This window comes from Gambusia affinis, linkage group LG07, assembly GCF_019740435.1.
Source record: "Gambusia affinis linkage group LG07, SWU_Gaff_1.0, whole genome shotgun sequence".
NCBI lineage: Eukaryota > Metazoa > Chordata > Actinopteri > Cyprinodontiformes > Poeciliidae > Gambusia > Gambusia affinis.
The window spans coordinates 25,670,051-25,692,835 of NC_057874.1; the positions used below are offsets into that span (position 1 = coordinate 25,670,051).

At 36.9% G+C, this 22,785-nt stretch overlaps 2 protein-coding genes across 2 annotated transcripts; one reads left to right on the forward strand and one right to left on the reverse strand.

Moving 5' to 3' along the window:
- Positions 1–630: 630 nt before the first annotated feature.
- On the forward strand, positions 631–3,826 carry rps10 (ribosomal protein S10). Its single transcript, XM_044121054.1, has 6 exons — positions 631–751; positions 1,101–1,250; positions 2,099–2,273; positions 3,120–3,197; positions 3,585–3,640; positions 3,747–3,826. Exons 2-6 carry the CDS (start codon positions 1,101–1,103, stop codon positions 3,786–3,788), a joined length of 501 nt encoding a protein of 166 aa, XP_043976989.1. The 5' UTR covers positions 631–751; the 3' UTR covers positions 3,789–3,826.
- Positions 3,827–4,558: 732 nt separating this feature from the next.
- On the reverse strand, positions 4,559–12,136 carry nudt3b (nudix (nucleoside diphosphate linked moiety X)-type motif 3b). Its single transcript, XM_044121050.1, has 7 exons — positions 12,073–12,136; positions 11,849–11,943; positions 11,610–11,710; positions 10,483–10,593; positions 8,347–8,391; positions 8,138–8,222; positions 4,559–7,883 (listed from the first exon to the last, which is right to left on the reverse strand). Exons 2-7 carry the CDS (start codon positions 11,874–11,876, stop codon positions 7,687–7,689), a joined length of 567 nt encoding a protein of 188 aa, XP_043976985.1. The 5' UTR covers positions 11,877–11,943; positions 12,073–12,136; the 3' UTR covers positions 4,559–7,686.
- Positions 12,137–22,785: the final 10,649 nt, after the last annotated feature.

Here is a 22,785-nt window from a genome sequence, read left to right on the forward strand (position 1 = left end):
AGCTCTTTCAAAATAAGGGCTCCACAGGCGTACCATGCATGTATTTAGAGCAGATCTTTAATCATTTGTTCAACAATATTTCCACACATCACAATTTAAACAGTTATAACTGACATAAATATGTCACCAAACATATATATTTTATACCATAAATTAACAAGTATATAGAAATTACAAATTAACTTGTCACCTGAAATTTAGATCATTGTTGTCTTATGATGTCTGATGATCCGAAACGTTACAAAAACTTTTACACTGCGTATACGAGTGATTGTTTTTATGCATGCATAGTATATCAAACTAAACAGTAACGATTTATTTATCTTGTAAAAATCAGTTTTAGAAAAATACTGTGCATTATTTTCTCTTTTGTCTATTTAGAAAAAATGCGAAACAATACTAAACGTGGTTCAAATTTAGCATTTTATTGCTTATTTCAATTAAACTTGCAAATAATCCGATTTGCTATTGTTCATTTCGTTTAGCAATGAGAAACGATTGACATCTTAAACTGTAACACCACAAACTGGAAACAGATCTAATTAAACTGTTAAAAAATATTAAAGAGAAGACGTTCGTATTTATGTACATATAGTTTCCAATTGAAGGCACAGACTTTCACAATTTCTTGGTGGTATACCACCACACCAGCAGGGGGCAGCATATTCGAGCAGGTTCGCGCTGGGAGCATATACCTTCCTGAACAAGACCACTCGTTCCTTCCGGCTCCGGTCCCTTCTCTAGTGGAAAGGTAAAGTTAGACATGGTGTCAAAATCTAAATAAATCTTTAACATCTCAGGTTCTAGAAGAAAATACTCTTTGGTTTGTGTTTTCTGTTATTGTTGTTATAAAAATGGCTGACGTATTTTAGTCCTAAACACCTAATATTTGTAGATATTTAGTATTGGAGTGAGGAAGTATTCCCGGCTTTGGTTATCACGGCAGGCTGCCATTTTTGCCCCATTACGCGGACGTCTGTTTTAAACTGTGAAGTGTGTGAAAATGTCCTGCTATTGATGTAAATATATGAAGCAAACAATAGCTTATTGTGTTTTTTAAAACATTAGGAAAGTAAAACCTGCCTTCTCACTTTGCGCAGATGCTTATGCCCAAGAAGAACCGCATTGCTATCTACGAGCTCCTCTTTAAAGAGGGAGTCATGGTGGCCAAGAAAGACGTCCACCTGGCCAAGCATCCTGAGCTTGCTGACAAGAATGTCCCCAACCTTCATGTTATGAAGGCGATGCAGGTGAGACGGCTGAACACAAGTTTGAACACTTCTCCGGAATACCTGGGTGCTGTTGGTGATGGCAATCGGTCTTTAGCTACCTCAGATCTCAAGGATGTTACTTAAAAATAGTAATACGTTTGTATACCAGGAGAATAGCTGTTTTTGTAGAAATGTACATCTTGTCTCATGGAAGCTTTCATTTCCTGTGTAGTTCAGTGGTTCCAAAAATCTGGATTAAGAGCTAGCAGCAAGTACATGTCTTGGCTTATGAAATAATATCTGGAAACTATCAGAACAGTGTCCTTTTGTTATAATTATTACAGCACATGAGGAAAAAGGTGCCGTACAATGTTTGAGTATAACTGTTGGTTCTAAACAAAAGCCATAGCTATTTTTTGATTTTTTTCTCTTTATTTTGCTCCATATAAGTTTTCCTAAATCGAAATTCAGAATGCAAAATTTGTCAGCTGATACGACTTAAAAAGCATTACATGTAATTTGTATACAGGATTTCAAAATAGGTTTCAGCAATTTAAAAAACCTGTGCAGATGCAATGGAGGCAAGATCTGAAGGATTTATAGAAGTAAGAAAAATGAAATCAATGTGCTAAATGTGTTGTAAATGTTCACAGTATTCCACATTATTACAAGCCTGAATGAGACTAAAACCAAGAGCTTTGTAAGGCTGCCAGTTTCATATTAATTGGCCAGAGAAGTTAATTCTGGTCGGGAAGAGTTTGTCATCACCAGCTTTGGTGACAGTGAATCCTGAGATCAGATGTAAAACTTCTTTTAGGATAAAAGTCTATTTAATATTGCATCAAGTAGATTTGCTTTTAATTCTTTCACTTGTGTTTTTTTCTCAGTCGCTGAAATCCTGTGGGTACGTCAAGGAGCAATTTGCCTGGCGCCATTTTTACTGGTATCTCACCAATGAGGGAATCCAGTACCTGAGAGACTTCCTCCACCTTCCCCCTGAGATCGTCCCCGCCACCCTGCGCCGCCAGACCCGCCCTGAGACAGCCAGGCCCAGGCCTAAGGGTGAGATATTAAAGCCCCTGCTAAGTGCGGGGTGGAAAACTGATGATTGAACTTTCACACGTTTTGGTGATATTAAAAAAAAATCTTACACAAATTGATACACCACTCATAATTAAATTTGAAAGTACTGGACTCAAGGAAGAATTGAGTGACATCAGACAGTTATTTTGTTTGGCTGTTAATGACCTAACTTTAAATTGTATTGGTGGTTCTTACCTGCAGAAATGTAATGTGATTCATGCTTATCGAAATGTTTGAGATTGCTTAAGACGCTGTAATATAATGCAGGTGCTAAAAGGTTTTAATAAGGAGTCAGATGTAAAACTTCTTGTGTGTCAAAGTTCAAAAACTTAGATCTTGAGGTGATTTGGTGTAATTGGGAGCACTTAACTCTTTTATAATTGTATTGTAAACAGAAAAGTTTAAAAATAATTACTGAGCAGGGCCTTCGGTAGAAAGTAACTTTAGGCATCTACATTGTAAATTCTGTTTGCTAATATTTGATAAATTTTAAATCCAAAATTTGAGGAAATGTAAAATATTTTTTTCCCTCAACAACCATTTCCAACTCTGAACAACTGTGTTATTGGAGTGGAACAAACAAACCGTCTTCACACTAAAGTCATTGATGTGATCTCATTACTTTGTTTTAGCTCTAAAACATTTGAGTTTTAAAAATGTAAAACTCAGATGTTTTAAAAATACTCTGAAATGATATTTAAAAATCTTCAGAAGTTAGCTGTAAATACCAAAGGCCAAATTGTGTCCATGCTGACTTATTGGATCCAAGTCTTATAGTAGATTTGGATGTAAACATTCTTCTGTGTTTTTTTTTTCTTTGTGCAGGTATGGAGGGAGAGAGACCTGCCCGCCTCAACCGTGGCGAGGCAGACAGAGATGCATACAGGCGATCTGCTGCACCCCGTATGTAAACCATTGGCTAAACATTTTAGGGTTGATAGCTGGGCATGATGTTTGGTGTTAAATTGAGTCTTTTTAGCCAGTTATTCCACATGGGATATTTGCAATTCAATCAATATCTTTAAAAAAATACAGCACTCAGACTTTATTTTAAAATTTAAAAAAATCCAACTTTTATGTTTCAGCTCACTTTCAGTAACTGCAATGGCTTGTTTTCTGTTCAGTATATTCAATGGAAGTAATTTTCCCTAAGATTAAGAAATAGTGTTGCAAGGCACATTTCTCCTGTTTGTCAAATATGTGAAAAAGTAATAAAAGGACCAATAGAATGATGTTAGCTGTGGCAAGCTTTTAAATATATAGATTTAATTTTTACCTTTTTCTCCTCAGCTGGTGCTGACAAGAAGGCAGAGGCTGGCGCTGGAGCTGCTACAGAGTTCCAGTTTGTAAGTACTTTCAGGTTTTGTTGTTCAGGACTTTTAACAGTCTGCTGAAACATTGTGGCTTCAGTAAATTGATCCCATTTCGACTGACTGAACTTCTCTGTTACAGAGAGGTGGCTTTGGACGTGGCAGAGGACAGCAGCCTCAGTAAATTTTACTGTTTATTACAAATAAAGAATCAAAATCCAAGTTATGGCTGTTGTCATTAGTACATTATGACCGAGTAATACTAATTTAATTCCCTGACCTAATGTCCGGTGACATCACTCAACCAGAATTGATAAATATTAAATAAACTGATTAGCTGTAATAGGTTTTCCTTGATTCACTTACATTTGCATCCTAAGCCTCCAGATTGAATGGCACAAGTCAGAACTTTCTGAATAGAAAATGCACAACAATAAAACCCGATCAAAGTCTCAGGCTTCGGTTAAAAAGTCCAGCTGTATCTCAAAATGATCACTTTTCCAGAATACAGAAGGCCCCAAGGAGACAATTTGTTAAATTTGCTATTCACTAAAAGTGCTTTTGAAGCCAATATTTTCCCTTTTCCACCAGACCCAGTCTGCCTTTTTAACTGTCAAAGTGCAGAAAAGTTTAACTTCAAATCAGAAGATGGATACTTGCGTCTGTATGAGTTTGAAGCCTTTAGAAATGTTTATATTTTAGTTGTGTTCAATGATGTGCTTGTTAGACAAACACCCAGAATGGTTCAACAGGGTTGGAAAGTTTTTCACCTCAAACCTGATTTGCTTTTTTCCCTATTTAAGATGACCATTTTTAACTATTCCACATATACTATAAAAGTATATATTTTATACGTTTTATTATGTTGAAAATTTTGAATCTTTCAATGTGGTCTCTACTGTATTCCACTAAACTGAAGTAGAAATATTTCCTAAGACAAACAGAGACATGTCAGAAATTGAAATACTGGTGTTTATTTGTTGGCACATTTATATTACAATCTTTAGTCTTGCTCTCGTTTTATTCCACAGTCCCAAATGACAAAAGAGGAAAACAACATTCCAGTGACACAAAATGACAAAATGTTTGCAAGCATGTAACTTCCAGGCCAAACTCCATAGCTAGAAGTGAACACGTTTGTAATTCAGTTGCAAATATTTTAGGGGTCTTTGTTTTCCTAATTTAACTAGATAGAAAAATTTTTTGCAGTGTTTCAGCTGATAAAAGAAACTGTTTACAAGCCTCAGCTGATAAAAGAAACTGTTTACAAGCCTCAGCTGTTGAGATGTGCTTTTAATACTTCTACCATGGCCACAAGATGGAGCCATTTCACTGGCGTAGCAAACAAGCTTCAAACTTCGAAGGAAGTGATGTCATTCCAAGATTCAGTTGTGTAACAAACGTGCTCTTATTTTGCTTTAGCATAAAATAAGAGCCCATATAAAGGAAGTGGATAAATGCCAATGTGGAATTTATATCAGTTCTGTATTTACTTAATTACCTCTGATCAGAACAGTGAAATTTTCCAACTAAGGAAATTAGTAATTCTAATTAACCACAGCCAAAGTGCTTCTTCTAGTTTTAAGGTTGTTCTACCTATATACAAGGCATTAGTTCATCACAGACAACTGCGTTAGGTGATGGTTAGAAACAAAAGGTCATTAATAATTACATTGTTGGCTGTTACTTATGGAAATCCAGTACCCATCATTAAAACTGAACCAAATAAACAACTTCAATCCCAGCTAATTACTGATAACAGCACATTTACATATTAGGTCAAATAGACAAGTCTACTGCCAGGTATGAAATCATAAAGCAAGACTTTAGTCACCACACCCTGCAAACGCACAACAATAAAACCTGCTCAAAGTCTCAGGGAGGAGACCATTGACCCAGTTCACCAAGCAGGAACACATTTCTATCATCAGCGCTGAATATGCTGGTCTGCTGCATTATTGACATTTTTCACAACGCTTCAGTTCTCAATACAATTTTCTGTAAGGGGTTTCACATCAATTTTCACTCTGCTGTTATTTCTTAGCCATATTTATAGATAACATGTAGACTTACCTGTGTCTTTAAGAGTTGAAGATAGGAAAGTAAACATGATTGAAACTACATAGTTACCTCAAACAAGCTTAATGATGAGTTTACCACATAAGTAAAAACAAACATTGATCTAGCTCTAATTTGTAATTTATATTAATTTTTTTGCAATGAATGAAACCCTCTACAGAAAAATACTTAGATTACAGTCTTGCTAATATTTTAACCACATAGCAGTTTGGAAACTTCAATGGCAATTACTCTGTTTTATACTTGAACCAAAAGAAAATAATGGGTAAACCCTAACAGCTAAGAATTGGAAGGGATTTAATATTTTTCTAAAATGATTTAAAAGGCTCATATCTCACAACCACATTCCTTGTTCTTTAGTCTCAGGTGTACTGTTTGCCACCTGAAAACAGAAAAAATCTGAACAGCTCCAAAGCCAACAAAAGAAGTTTTCAGTATTCCAGCCACAGCTGAAATAACACATAGCACTCACAGATGTGTAAGAGGTGTTTTGTCATTTGTACTCTTCACCTTTGATCTATACAGAAATAAACAATTTACAATAAAAACCTCTTGCATGCTATCTACAGCGCCTCCAGTTTCACAGTATTGAGCCTGCTGCCACACGCATCAAGGTCATGTGACACAGCTCGGCTAAAGAGAGTCGCCAGATGAATTAGAGAAGAGAAACTAAAAGAGAGGAAAAAAAAGTATCCAAAAGCATTTTACAAGTACAAACGAGTTCTCAAACTGTACAAGGCTTGTTTGTTCTGCACCTTTGCCGAAGACAACATTACAGATCCATTACTTTCAATGTCAATCAGGTGTTCTGAGTGTTTCTGGGGATGAAGTTTAAATGCTAACAAAAATAAGGGTTAAAAAAAAAAAAAAGATAAAAAGCCATGTATGTAATGAAAGTGCCCACTAAAGTCATCTGTGCTATGGTACAAACGCAATGTAAACAATTGTTTTTCAACTAAACTGAATGTGAGGAGTAAGATATGGACATGGGTTATAATAACTTAAGTGATATGTGCTGAATTCTGAAAAAATTCTTTAAACCTACTTTCACCCTCTAAGTACGTGGAGGAAGACTTTGTCATCACAAGAAAATTTTAAAATAGGAAAAAAAAGTACTGAACTGAGGTAAAGACATCAATGAGAAGAAGCGATCCTTCTTACATTATAAGTTGGCATTCTTCCACTCTTTGTACAGTTTACTGTATACGTTCAGCTAGAGGGTGATACCTGTAGTGCTTGGCTAGCTTCCCAAATAAAAGAGAAACCCAATTGACACTTGAAAGTCTATTCAAACTGAAGAACTGCTCAGGGGCTGTGCTAAAAAGCTGAGCTTAAAATAAAAAAATTAATAAATAAACACAGGAGAACATGGAGAAAAGCCAAAGACCTAAGACCTTGCCACAAATCTGTTGCACAATCAGCATCAGGTCACTCACGTGAGCGAGGCGACATTAATGGTGCTCATGCAAGACGTTTCCCACAAATCTGTTTTTTCCAGATACGGACACTGTTTCCTATCCTTACAACGAGGGAGGGAGTACATTTATGGGCACATTCAGTAACAGAAAACAACCAAAATAATGGAGAAGACATTAAAAAGACCACCAAAAAGCCTTCAGGTTAAGCACTACGCATACACTTTTACATTACAACAGTAAAAAGTAGTTCTTGCATTCATTTAACACCACACTAAGGGTGCATAAGAACAGGGAATGAGGGGATACTTCATGCATTTTCTGTAAAAAGAGGGAAAAAGAACAGGGATCAAAAATTACATTTAATTACATTTACAAAGTGTTTCAGTCTATTCACCCAACACTTGTCATCAAGTCTGTGCCACAATTCTGGCACAAAGGAGTTGGCAAGGCATACCATGTTACTGAAAAAAAGAACATCAAAAAAAACAGTAGAGGACAGAAGAGAGGAGAGGAGAAAGAAGTGACACAAGTAAGAGCGCAAGTGGTGGCATAAGCTCCAGGGGGAAATCAGAGTTGTGGTTCTAGTTATCTGATACCCGAACCGGAGCTCTGATTAATGCTGTAGGTTGGGGAGAGGTCGTCGCCTATCGTGGTCACCAGTGGCGTTCCATTACTGGTTAGGCAACTCTCCTGGAGAGCCTCGAAGTAGGTGGCCTGCACGGGCTTGTGAGACTGCAACACTTGTATGGCATCGTCTATTTTAAACCATTCCCTTTTCCTCCCTGTAGGCAGAAAAAAAAGAAACCAGTGGTAGATACAGTTCATCCAGAAAGAACAATTGATACAGAAAACAAAATAAAAAATAAATTGAACAAATGATCAGGACTACAGAAAGTTTGTGTAAAAAAATCGCAAGGGCTGATCCTTGAAATGCAATATGACCGAGAATGAGTTCTAAAAGAAAAAACAACAAAGCCACAGAGAAGCATGTGACTGCGTGTGATTCTTGTTTTGACCACTGAACAAAGTACTTTACCAATGTTGACCGAGTCTTCCCAGTCCTCCAGTACTTCTGTTACAACTAGAACATACACGTAGGTTCTGTGTTTCCTCTCCTTGTTCTGAGGGAGAAAATTACAAATTTGGATATTTACGTTGCAGTCACACACAAGCCACTTAGTTGAGATTTAAAAATGTGGGGGGAAAAACAACCACACAATCCACAGGAAGCAGAAGGAAACTTGCCTCAAATATTCCAACTAAACGACCCAAGGTTCCCTTCACACCGGCCTGCAAGATGAAGGAAAAGGTTAGAAAATAATACCATGGTAATTAAACCACAAAAGATGACAAAGGGTTGTTCTGATAAAAAGGAATACAAAAAAAACCAAGACATTTCAAAGTAATGCAGCCAGATAGACCAAAAATAAATATTGCATCTAAACTTCGGTGTGTTTTGTTGAGCTGGATTTAGAGTGCTGATGTAATTTGTATGGTAATTTTGAAACTAGTTTGTGTTGCAGTGGATTATGTTACATAAGACTGTGTTTTCACACTGCAGTCACTCCTTTGTGTGTGTTCAGTCCTCCAAATAACAAATGCAGAACAAAAGCCATGTTCAAATTATTTATGATAACACTTTTCAGCAATGACTCAACGAAGCAAACACCAGATCGGAATATCAAAATAGGAAATCAGCTATAAAAAGTTCAGAATATAGACATCTTTGTTGTTAGACATTTCTATTCCCCTCTCAATATTACAAGTAAGCAAACCTCTTTTCACCAGATACAAACTTAAACATAATATTCAGGCTTACTCTGAAAAAAACTAAACAAAAAAAAAACTATGTCCAACATCTTAACTCCCAAGTGAATAGTTAGAGAGGTTCAAATACAGAGCTGGGCCGCTTGCTGACATCTTTGAAGCTTCTTCAGCTTCCAGTTTCACTCTATAAATAAACGTTGGACTCCACATACTGCGCCACGGCCTCTGTGTTACACTCTTCAAGTCTTCAACTGATGGAAGGTTTTGATGGAAAAGAACAGACCCATCAAAAGAAACTCATAAACCATGCCAGGGATTAAGTAATAGGCCAAAAGTCAGCCTGTGTGTTTTTTTATGAAGTGGAAAATGTCTCCCTGCTCAGGCATTTGTGTAACTGAAAACTACGAGGCATCATCTTGGAAGAAGATGGACAGCACTGAGGCTGCATTATGGTTATGCAATCTGTCCTAATGGTGCAGGATTGGGGCGTATCACTGACAACAGAATAAGGTCAGGCCAGAAAGGGGTAAATAGACAAATGAAGCTGGAGTAACATCTGGACTGTGATTGGGTCCTGAATAGTATCTGGCAACATTCCAGGTCAGAAAGCACAAGCAATCGCTCCTTGTGATCTGATCACAAGGATTAGAATTACACCAGCATCCAAAATAAGGCTAAAAAATAGAGTATATGACTATATATTTCTGGGTGATTGCTTTAAGCGCTCAACTAACCCTTAGTAGTGGCTAGACACTTTGAGTCAATGAAAATGTGCTGGCAACAAGCAATGTCCGGCAGCCCCTATGAGAGCCAGGATAAGAGATTATATCAGCATCCATCAGTGTGATGGATCACACACAAAGAGCAGGCTTTACATGTCAGGGGCCCGGCATGAGCTAGATGCTGAGAGAACTTCTATATCTTCAGTATCGGTGTTTGTATTCTAATCAAAATGTCCAGGAAAATGAATGGAACACACACACACGAGGGATAAGTGTATAAATTGTATAAGCAGAATTTTAGTTTAGTCATTTCCTCCAAAGAATTATAACAACTGCAACATTTTGCTATTTAAGAGGCAGAATTAAAAACTTCTCAAAAATTGTAATCAAATTTTTTTCTTTTTTTTTTTTTTTCTATTTTTGGGACGGTACAGTGCTAGTGCAGCTAGCATTTAATCTCAGTGTGACCCTTACGACACCACAACACTGCCTTGAAACATGATGCTATGATACTGCTTACATGTTGCCAGGCTCCCAGTCTCTCTGGTTGTGCAAACAGGATGACTGCATTAATAAAAAAGATTCTAAGAGCAAGGCCGTACTCCTAGTGTTAAATACAGGCATGATTGTAATACAACACTCCTCTGAGCCTACGCTCGACTCAGACTAATTTGTCACACCAAAAATGGAAAGCTGTTCTCAGAATAACATTTTTGTCTTTAGTTGATGTGAAGAAAGACAGGTTTTTGTATTTGTTCATCATTAAATTTAAGAAAAGACTTGTAACAAATATTCTACTTTTGGGTGACTTATAACACCTGTTAGAATACAAATATGAAAAGGTAAAGACTAAGGCTATTACACGAGATAAAAAAAATAAATCTGAACTGACCTCTTCACACACTTCTCGAGCTGCAGCAACATTAGGCTCTTCTTCAGGCTCCATTCCCCCACCAGGAACAATCCACTTATCAGGATGTCCACTGCTGCTCACTAACAGCACCTGGAATGAATCCCACACAATTTCCTTTTTGTGTTTTTTTTTCCTAACTTACCTTTGCAGTACAGAAGATATAGATATTTATCTTCATCTATTTAGTAAAATTACTAACTAAATAGATAGTAAGTCAAAAGGCGAGGATGGGGTGCAAACTAATCAGGTAAACTACTGTTCCTGGGAAAAGTTTGTGGGCGTGTGCATGTGTATTTTCTGAAATCAATGATGTTGTTCACAGTCTGGCACTTCCTTTGATGAGGAACTGATTTATTATTTTATCTGCTCTCCTGGTAATGTTTTTCTTACAAAGACACCTCTGTGCTTGTGTGTCGAAGGCATACGAGTTTCTTAAATAGATTAAAAATCAGGGTAGTCATTGTTACCTTTCAACAAAATACAATAATGCAAAAATTGAGGATTTATGCCTTCTCATTGTCTAATGCTTTATCTCACAAAAGTACATTAACATGTGAAACAAAATGACCAATACAACAAGGCTATCTTATAGCTTACACTATTCCAACAACATACCATGGGTGGGAAAACCCACCCAAATTGTTTTTGTCGTCACAATAATATACTTAGCATGGCTTTTTAAATTACATCAATATTTTAGTCAGCCAATGAAATATACATATTTTTATGGTCATGAGGCTCTCAGTAATAAAGCAACTACTCCTTTGATGAGGCTGTGGCTGCTGGCTGACAGCTGGCTCCCCGGAGCAGCAGCAGCGCTAATTAGCATGCTAGAACTAGCATTAGCACTAAGCTAACTCCATGCCACGGGTTTCCATTTCTAAAGCTAAAGAGGCTTATATAACACTAGCATAAGTAAGGGCTATAAACTAACTTTTAACATACATACAGACAAGATAAAAGAGAATTTAGAATTAAGCTGAGTAGTCACTAAAATGGTGACCATGTTGATAAATGTATCGATTTACAGATACGTAAGATACTGAAGACACCCCCTGCTGCTAGTGTTAGCATGGCCTATCAAGCAGCAACATCCCCGAGCTCACCTCCTCCTCCGACTCACTCCTGAAGCACAGGCAGGCTGCCCGCTTCTTGTAGCCATCCCCGTCGTACGTCCGGGTTTGGTTGGACTTGAGCTTTATCATTTCTGGAGCACAAAAGTATAAACGTACAGCTTTCTTTACCACGCTTGAAGATGACGGTTATCGACGCAAAGTCCTCCTCCGGGGAACCTCGGCGTTTTACTTAAAAGAAATAACTTCTTCTCCGCTTCATTTTCACAAACCTAGGCACATCGACGGCACGGTCGCCATTACAAGGAGCCTTTACGCCCACGACGTAATGCAACGTTGAACAGCTCTGCGGGCGTAAGGATATTGCCTAAAGAGAGTTGAAGAATTTGAGTAGCAGTGACTGAAGCGGGGGAAATGCAACACCACGCTCTCGCTGACTGGTGTGAGCCGGTGAGGAAAACTAGCAGTTTGGCCCCAAACTAACTCGACTACTCACTTGTGTCAGCCTCGTTTACGTTTCCCTCTCAATTTATTTTATTCAAAACTTTTTAAAACAGTGTTATTAAAGTAAAACTGTCAAAAATTACAGAATGGAATTATATGCAAACAAACGGCTTCAGCACTGTAGGTAACGGACAGCGTCAGAAGGTTATTATATCTGATATTGCACCTACTTTACAATGCAAAAAATTCTACATCTATATAAGAATTACAACAACTGAAGGACAAGATTAGATTAACTCAATTATTTATTGAAATTTGGAATAGATCTCACGACATTACATATATAAATCAGCACTTCGTGTTTATTTCTCTCTAAATTATTTCCAGTCCAATGCTAGATAGATAGATAGATAGATAGATAGATAGATAGATAGATAGATAGATAGATAGATAGATAGATAGATAGATAGATAGATAGATAGATAGATAGATAGATAGATAGATAGATAGATAGATAGATAGATAGATAGATAGATCTATCCTAGAAGTTTACATACACTTAATTAAAATACATATGCACTTTTTTCTTAGTGTCTAGAGATATTCAGACCAAACTTCTCTTTTTTAGGTCAATTTTAGGTCACCAAAATTATTTTTACTTTATAAGTGCCATAATAATGGGAGAACATATGTAATTTATTGATTAAAGTCTTCAAAATTACAAGTTTACATATATTTTCTCAGCATTTAGTAGCATTCCCTTTTATCATTTCCGTTTCCCTCCACAATAATCTTCTTCCAATAGTTTGCTGGAAATTCTGGCCCAATTCACCTGACAGAACTGCTGGAACAAAGTCAGGTTTATTGGCTGCTTTGCTCACACGTCTTTTCAGATCTGCCCACTAATCTAAGACCAAGGCTTTGTGATGATCATGCCAAAACATTGACTTTGCCTTTTTATAATCACTTAGTTGCACCATAGATTCGTTCTATAAAGCAAATCAATATAATAGATTTTCTGTTACTTCTCTTTATGTGCATGCTTAGAAACGGATTGGACAAATAAAAGGAAGGAAACGTTTACCTCCCATCTTTTACCTAGCAGTCATGACAGTACTCTTTCCAGAATTGAACCTGAGGTTTATCTGCACTTCATAGAACACACTCTAGGTAGCTGTCATAGATCTGCACTGTAAGGTTACAGGAGCACTATGTCTTCAGCATGCATGAGAGGAACGATCGCATAGTCTCCCACTTTGCAAGCACTCCAACAATCTCTTAGTTTAACAGTCTGATAATCCATGTAGAAATGAAATAAATTAAGTGTTAGCATACTTCCCTGCTGAATCTGATTAGTGACAAAAAACAAACAAAAACAAATTACCATGATTGACTCAATTGAAGGCTTAAGTTACATCTACGTACATCAATAAAGAGTAGGCTTAAGATGTTCCTTTTTGATAAAGATTATAATTAGAGTGAGTTTATTGTGAGCTATCTCTATATTTATGCTACTATTGGCTTGGGCTCCTGGAGGAAAAACTGTGGCAATTCTGCAACATTCACGTCTTTCTCTTCAATTTTCAATATTTACTGTTATTTCAACTTTTTTCAACTTTTAACTATGTTTTCTCTCAGTTTGTTTAACAAGAAACTGAACTTTCTTCCTTGTTTAATACCAAGAAAGAATTGGAATGTATGTTTCATTGAACTAAATGGACCTTTTTTGTAACGTGCATTGAGATGACATGTTGTGAATTGGCACTATGTAAATAAACATAATTCAATTATGGCTTTCTAAACTATTAATTTTACCACTTCTATCTTTAATAACAAGGATTGACAGGAAGCTCCATCTCCTGCTGATAAAGATTGATGCATACCATGGAGGGATTAGGGTGCTGCAGCCAGAATATCTGCGTTTTCTGGATTATTTTTCCCTTCTTACCATGCTCCATGTCTTTATGCTGTATAGAGAACATGTACAGATGTATAAATATCTATTTTTCTTTTATAAAGAAGCCTTTTATGGAGCTTATTTATTCCCTCATTCAGGGAAAGGATTAAACTGGCGTGATCAAAGCTGTGTTTAGTTTTTACTAAACACAGCAAATACAAAAGACAAAATACAGCAAATTACAAGGTGTAAGGCAGATTGTTGGTCAGAAATCCAGAAAAGAACAAAAGTAGCAGTACAGACGCCTAGTCTGGGCCATCAGAATTATTTACGATCCTTCTCTCAGTGGCAGCGGACACTTCACTAGGAGTGCTAGACATATCTTCAAAAATAGTTCCTTCACATTCATCATTTATTACACAGTTAAGATGAAAACATTATGTTTTCTCCGTAATTCAACAATGTTCTTTAAATGTGTTAGCCGTTTGTTTGGTTTATTTGTATTTTTTCCTTTTTATATTACCTTTATTTCTAGTTTCTCATTCTCTCTTACTAAACTATATTGCCTTCGTTGCAGAAGCAATTTCCTGCTAGGGATCAATACTGTTTCATCTAATCTAATTATTTATATTCCATTCAAGTTTCTCCCCATAGGTGCTGACATTTGAAGTCGCTCCTTACTGCCTCACAGTTTTTTTAAATGGCTCCCTGTTAAAAGAAATCTACTTAAAAAAACACTTAATCTAACCACAAAATAATTGTGCTAAACTCTGATTCCTGTCACAAATAAAAAGATTGCTTGAGGAGCTCAATCCTTTCAAAGATTAACTGTCTTACATTACTGTCACAACGTGGTGACAGTTTTAACAAATATGTAGAAAAACAACTCTGTAAAAGTTACATACTCCAACTTTATTTCCATTAACCAGTAAGTAACTTACTGGAAACCTACAGACAGTACTGTATGTTAATGTCATCCTTCGTGGGTGACATTAATATACAGTTATTGATAAAGAAAGTACAGAAAGTATCTTTTGAAGACTAATACAAAATTCAATAAATTATTTAACTTGATGTAAATTTACAAAACAGCAGTTGAGTGTGAGAAGACCAGTCAAACAAAATGAGTTGTGGGAAGACATCAATAATTATATAAAATTTATTGTTTGTATATAACATGTTGAAAAGGTAAACTTAAAAGATCTTAGGGTTAGCAACAGTTTCACATCGAGACAAATTAACTTACCTTTATCTGTCTTTCTCTCTCTCTGTCTTTCAGGCAAACAAGAGCATGCCTTAGACAATTAAACATAACAGTGCAGGGCCATACTAAAGGGTGCACTTTTGCTCTCTGCTGTTTCCACGGCAACCTGTTCTCTTTGCAAATTCTAATGCAAGGGTAGAGATTACAGTCCCTTTCCTGTCCAACAGATGGCGCCCTCAGAATACACCTCAGCAGATTCATGACTGCGTCATGAAGTATTTTGTCTTCAGAGTCTCAATCATTTTTTTTACATTCAGGTTCTTAAACACACAAATGTCTTTGTGTCCAATATATATATATATGTATATACATATATATGCAGATGTGTGTGTGTGTGTGTGTGGGCGTGTGCGTGTGTGTGTGTGTGTGTTTTATAATTTTAAATACTTGTTTTAGTTAGCTGTAAGCAGAAAATTATTGTATGGAATTTTTCTCATGTCCTACAGACATGATTTACATATTGTTCCTCTGCTGTAGGTATTATATTAGGTTATAATGCTTCTTTCCTCCAGAGTCTTTATTTTTATTTGACACGGACTGTACAATAAGCACTCATGGCCAGTACTGGGACCAATCAGAAAATGAGTGAAAAAGCAGTCAATGTCTTAAAAAACTTATTAAGGACCCTAAGGGAGTCTTAAGCATGTTTTTTTTTTTTTAAGTCTGATTCCTTGAACATAAAGTAGTTTAAAATCTTTGCTCAGTGTTGTCAGAGATACTGTCAGCCAGACGTTCTGAGCTGGGAGGAAATGCAGTGTTTACAGACTTGACATAATCCCAGGGGGACAAAAGCTCTTATTCTTAGAAACTAACCGAGGACATGATTTCGATTTCTGAGAAGTTGCTTTAACTTGTTGAACTAAATTGACATTGATGCCAGTAAGACACACTGAGATAAAACAGCACTGGCAAACAAACCAGCGGAGATTCGGAGAAAGACTGGGAAGTCTATAAGTGTAATCACTTAGATAGATTTTCCACTTAATGCATTGTTTCCCTCCAATGATTGAACCTTTAAGTGACTGTTTTTGAACTGGGAAAGGTAAAAATTCAAAGCTTGTCTAAAGAAATGTTCAGGTAAGTTACATGTTGTTAGATTTACAGGATGAAGCAAAATAAAACTTCATCAATGTTTCCAGATAATGTATTACACAGTAAAAAAAACAACATGACACCCATAGACTGGGTTTCTCCTCAAGAAAACAAGTGAACAAGAGGTCTGTTTTAGATTTAGTTGATGTAATCCCAACTAGACTCCTCTGGTCGGGAAGGTCAACCTTGCGATCTGGTCCTGAGGGAAGATGATGCCGGTCCATCCTAAACTGTCCATCTGAAACCTTGGCTGAGCCAGAAAAAACAAAAGTATGGGGGGAAAAACAGTAAGCTGTTTTTCCATTTCATTTAAAAAGTAAATAACACAAGAATGGGTGTCTTGAGGTCTTAAGTCCGCCTGGATTTCCCTCTTGCAAAGCATGGACACCCTCCAGCTTCTCAGCTTGGTTTAAACTTTCTGATTCCTGTAAATTTATGTGAATCTAATTTCATGCATGGATGGATGGGAAGGATTTCTGCTATAGTTTTGCTTTCTTAATTGATTGAGTCATCCTGTTCTCTTGCCACTTCGGAATAACCACTCCCACTTACCCTTCATGTTGTTTTTCTCCATGCTCTGACCTTCTCCACCCCATAGCTCACCTGTTCTCTCTCTGCTAATGAGCCCTCTAGGTTTATAATCCCCCATCATCCCTTGACTCATTTGTCAGATTGCCCCCATGTTGCAAGCCTTTAGTTTCCATTATTATGTGTCTCAGCCTCTACCTTTCTCTTTCTTTTTCAAACCTTTTCTAATTATTTAGGATTTGGTTTGAATTTGTTGGAGGACTACTTGGGCAGCCTCAATTTTCCTTTTACGTAAATTAGGAAATAACTTTTAACATCTTACTTTCTCTACCATCATTTAAGATCTTCAAACTGATCACAAGTATAGCTGACCAAATGACATAATTAAAGTCTTCAGTAGGGAACACATTTTGCTTTAGTGAAGCTATAAAATTACATTAGACTTTTGCACAAAGTAGTTTTACAAAAGCAGGTAACCATTATTTCACATGTAGGAGTGAGTTTATTTAGATAGTGAAAATGTGTATTCGACTTAGCGAGTCTTACCCTATACTCAAATAAGAAAGTGATGTAAAACAGACAGCATATTGCTGGCAGTTATATAAAAGATAAGCAGAACTGTCGCAATTGGAGTGTGGAGAAAAGTAAATGAGCCGGGAAATTTGGCTTTAGTGCTGTATCTCATAAAAGGGGAAATCCCTAAAGATAAAACGACACCAAGGGCTATGCAGCAGCTGGGGTTTGTTTAACAGACGAGTGTGAGGATATTGGAAACATTAACCTTTAAGCTCCTTTTTTTCTCTCCAGGTAAATATGCACATTAATGACTAAATAAGCAGGAGACAGTGCAGTCCTGCCCAAGGCCAGAACAGACTGTGCTTGGCTTCAAAGATAAGAGAAGTTACCATGTTTAATTTGTTCTTTCTTTTTTTAACCTAATGTGGCATTGCTTCCTGAGCAGATAGTCTTCATTTAAATCTTTACTATTCAAGGTGTTGTGTAAACTTACCTTTTCTAAATGTTCTGAAAGAAAAGAAAGTTAAATCCATTGTTACAATCACTGTCTATAACAAACTGTCAAAAGTTAATTTTACTTAGTAAGTATGGTTTTTTAATGCAAAAATAGGGTTTGTGGGGCGTGCTCTGGTGGCGTAGAGGGTAGCGCGCCCCATGTTTGGAGGCCTTCAGTCCTCGACGCAGCCGTTCCCGCAGTTCGATTCCCGGAACCGACGACATTTGCCGCATGTCTTCCCCTTTCTCCTTCCCCCCTTTCCTGTCAGCCTACTGTGGTATAAGGGACACTAGAGCCCACAAAAAGACCCCTGGTGGGGAAAAAAAAAAAAAAAAAAATAGGGTTTGTGTCTCAAAAATTACTTCTTTTCAATATCTTGCATATTTTTATTTATTTTTTTGACACACCTGAATCAACTCATGGCTGATTAGAAGGCCTCTGAAGACCACTGGTATGGTGAGGAGATGTATACTACCAGGGTGATGAACCAGAGGGCTAGGTAATTGTTTATGGTTGTTAGTTTGGTGGAAAATTTACCACCAAAACTCAAGTCTTTTGGAGATGTTTTTCCTCCCTGGACTCTGCCTTGTTTTGCTCCACCTGTCTTTAACTCTTACCAGCTGTCATATTCTCGCTTCAGAGAAGGGTTCCCACATCATGATGCTGCCCCATCCCCATTTAATACTGGGGATAGCATGTGCAGAGTATGCTTTATGCCACCTACCTGGATTTTGTAGTACAGTTCAAACATTTTGGTTATGAATTTAGCTGTGCAGTATTTTATTTTGAAGTATAAAATGATCTGAAAACAGATGCACACCACATATTTCAGATTTTAGTTTTTAAATAAATCCTTCTTCCACTTTAAAATAATGTACATAGATATATGTTCATCAATCACATAAAGTCATAATGCACATAAAGTCAATGAAATTTGTGATTTGAAATTTTCTGATGGTTATTTGCAAAATATTTTGAAAACCACAAATCATTTCCTTTCCACTTCAAGACCCATCAGTTTGTGTTGGTTTGTCACAAATAGTCAGAAAAAAATGCTTTGAAGTTTGTGCTTATACCATAACAAAATCAGAAAAGTTCAGTGGTATTAACACTTTTGGATAACACTGTGTTTGGATGAACATTTGAGACACTTTTAATGTTTTGGCGTTGATAAATGTGTAAACCACCAGGGGCTGCTCTTATTCTGGTTACAGAAATCCCTCACTGTCACTCACTTCAAATTCCCGAAGACAGGTCTTACAATTCAAGAGTAAAACATTTATGTGCACAGTAACACACAACCACAAGCTTTAGCAAAAAAAGCTACAATGGTAAATCTGTAATTTCAGTGAATATAGAGTTGTGATGATTTTTATCAGACAAAATCAGTTACATATTCCAAGAACTAGAGATTTATAATTTAATAATTATTGTGAAACATTTATGAGGATAATTAAACTGTCTTTGGTCTCGTAAAACCTAAATTTCCGAGCGACAATTTTATCTCCTTTATTAATTTCTTGGTTAATATCTTAATGATGTAAAATCACAGAAGGGGCTGGATATATGTGAGTTTGGAGGTTCACATCAAATAGATTGTTTTCTCTTCTTTCTGAGCCTTTAAAAAATTTTATTGTAAGCTGCAAGGGGTCAAAAGCTACACCTGCGACAACTGCCAGCAACTGTCTGAACAAGATATATCCCTCACACGTGGAGCGCATTTTTTCAGACTGCATGACCCGACTGCCATGCGCCATTGTTGTAACATATTGCTTCAAATAACAGTGGAAAAGTGACTCATTTGAGCGTCCTCCCACGTTTTGGCTAGACTCTCTTGATGCTGTTGAATCAAACATTTGAAGCTTTTAGATTCACAATATTAAAGGACTAGAGGCTTATTTGAAAATTTTACACAAAAATCTTGCAATTAAATTTATTTTTCTTCTGCTAACTGAAAAAGAGACGTCACATATTTATTTAAATTTTAATTCAGCGGTTTGAAAAAAGTATTCATACCAGAAGCTAAATTGAAGACAAAAGTCCCATAAACAAAGTTTCTCTCGATCATACAAAATACAGCAGAACTTTCATTCTTTCCTGAAAGACATCAATAAAGTAATTTTTTCAAATCTTAGAATTTATATTTTGATTTGTTCCCATAATGTTTCCATGGAAAAGGAGACGTCTGGGGGCAGGCGATTATGCCTGAGTGGCTGGTCCTTTCGACTTGGATTTTCACTAGTGACTGGAATTAACATGGCTTAAATTCTCTCCGCCCCATAGCTAATTGAAACAAGTAATCTCCAGAGTTTGCCTTGCATAGAGGAATTGGGAGGACTCAGCTGCGTTACACGTTATCCTCTCTGCAGACACGTTCAGCAAAACAACAGCTCTGCTTGCAGGAAGCAAAGTAAAGCAACGATGGGCCTCCTGGAAGAAATAACTTTTACATTCATTCGCCACAGCTGAATAAATCATTTGTGCTAACCATGTTGAACAGAAACAGAACGCTAGTTTGAGGGACTGACAGATGGAAGTTCTCAAATGCTTTGACAAGTGATAAAATGACGTAGAGCGTGCTGTTCAATAATGTACACAAGCTAGCTCTGTCATTCTTTTGCACAACTTGTACGACGACACCACAGCTCAGTGGAGTGTATAGTCAGCTTAAACGTTTGGCTGGAATTTGCTCCAGCAGAGGTGCTGATGAATATTCAGAGGCACAGCTGCCTCGAGGGTCCTCAGAGACAAGGACCTCCACCCCCCTAGTCTTTACTTCTACACACATGCACTTCCCTTCACTTTTCTTTTGATCTGGTGGAGTGGGTCCAGCACTCCACAGGTGTGACCCACTCAGACCTGTGAAAGGCTCCACACAACACTCTGTCCTGTGATCATGAAGGCAAAAGGAGCAGCTGCACAAATCTGAGAAAGCAAAGGCTCAATTATCACCAGGGAGACGTGCCAATCGGGACTGCAGCGGTCACTGTAGCAGAGCTGGCCTGAGGAATAAGCAAACTGCACGGCTGCTTAGGGACCTCCTGCTTGTCGCTAGAGCCGAGAGAGACATTTTAAAGTGACATAATGAGAAGCATGCTTTAATACCTAAGTGAATGATTAATGGGGACTTCTTCTTATGTCTAGGTTGTGGGCATAATTTCATGAAGAATGACAATGTTTAAATGGATTAACAAGTCAAAGGTATTTGTCACATTATCCTCCTGAAGCAGTGGGTTGATCATAATGACTCAACTCTTGAGTGGTTAATCTCATGTATCCAAAACAAGACCATTTTGCATATTTAGTCAATATCTGCTCTTCTCTGCTATCTGGGACATCCAGTGTCTGTTTCGTTTGTGCTCTCACTTGAAAACATTGCTATACCTCTCTCAAAACATCTTTGTATTGTGTTCAATCTCCTCCTCAGCCTTAATGAAACAGCAGAATAGATTGAAAACAACCTCATTTAACTAAACAGCAACAAAATAGAGGTCTTATGTTTTGGCCCACATCATTGTGCTAGCACCCTGGCCTACAAGTTATCTCATATTTCATTCCATTACTCCAGATCTCAAGCTTCAAGTGGAAAACTTGAAAGTTATTTTAAATTCAGATCCCTCTTTAGATCAGTGGTTCCCAAAGATTTTCTGGGCTCCGTTATGGATTGCAATAAAATCCCCCCCAAAAAAGAAAAAAAAAAATCAACATACATTGTTCAACCAGACGTAAACCTATACACATATTTTGTTTTCAAACTTCACTGAAGGTTATTTCACAGTTCAGGATGCAACAAAACAAATTACAAACCATCTTTACAGTGAAACACTTTTGTGTAACTGTTTTTTCTTTTTCATTCACCCATGATGCTTACCCAGCCCCCATTCAATGGGCGAGCCCCACACTTTGGGAACCTCTACTTTAGATCAACATTTCACCAAAATAGCAACCATCAGCTAAGAATAATCACAAAACTTAGATCCTTTTAGCATCTCACAATCAATAAATAGTCTTTTATGATTTCTATATGAGCTCATCACTCGTGACCTCTGCATTGGCTTCCTGTCTACTTTAAAATTCACAATCCTGCAAAGACAAGCCAATACAGAAAATTAATGGATGGATGTATTTTTGGCCTTTGTATACAGTTACACCCTCTAAATTTGTTACATTACTGAAAAGTTCATTCATTTCAGTAACGTAATTCATTAAGTGAAACACATTATAGATTCATTACACACAGACTGATGTTTCCAAGCCTTTCTTGCCATTAACACTTACAGCTAATGAGAACACGATTACAATATTACATCAGTCTAGTAGAAGAAAACCTTAATGCAGAAATGTCAATCTAATTAAAATGTTGTTTATTGCCTGCTTAAAGATAGTTTTTCATAAAGGTGCTTTTAATCTGCAAAACAAGCTCTTTGGAAAACATATTGATTAAACAATTTTGTATTACTCTCCCTTTAAATATCTTTAACACTTTGTATCAGAGTGTTCAAATCAACAAACTTGACCTCTGTGTAACTAAATCATGTCTCAAGCACAAAAGAGACTAATTCTTTTCAGTTGTTACTTCATGTTGGTGAGACCCTTTTCTACCAACTGTGCTCCTTTCAACCTCAACCTTGAGTCTGTGTTAAAATTTTTGTTTTGTTAGTTTGGCCTTCCAAGCCTACACATATTTCTTACTAAATTATTGGGTTTGTTTCATTTGCCCGGTGTACATGCTGCTTGTGGGTGTATAATTTCAATTTTACTTAGAATTTTTCTTGTAGCTTATTTGTTTTTCAGTTTTTGTTCTTGTTTATTTGTTCTGGATATGATGCTCAACACTTTGACCAATGAGAACTGCGTTTATAAGTGCTATGTAAATCTTAGGGAATCACCAATACAAAGTTTGACCTGAAATCAATATCCAATATTAATATTACTGTTGTGACCAATAATCAGTATTTACTGATATTGTGTA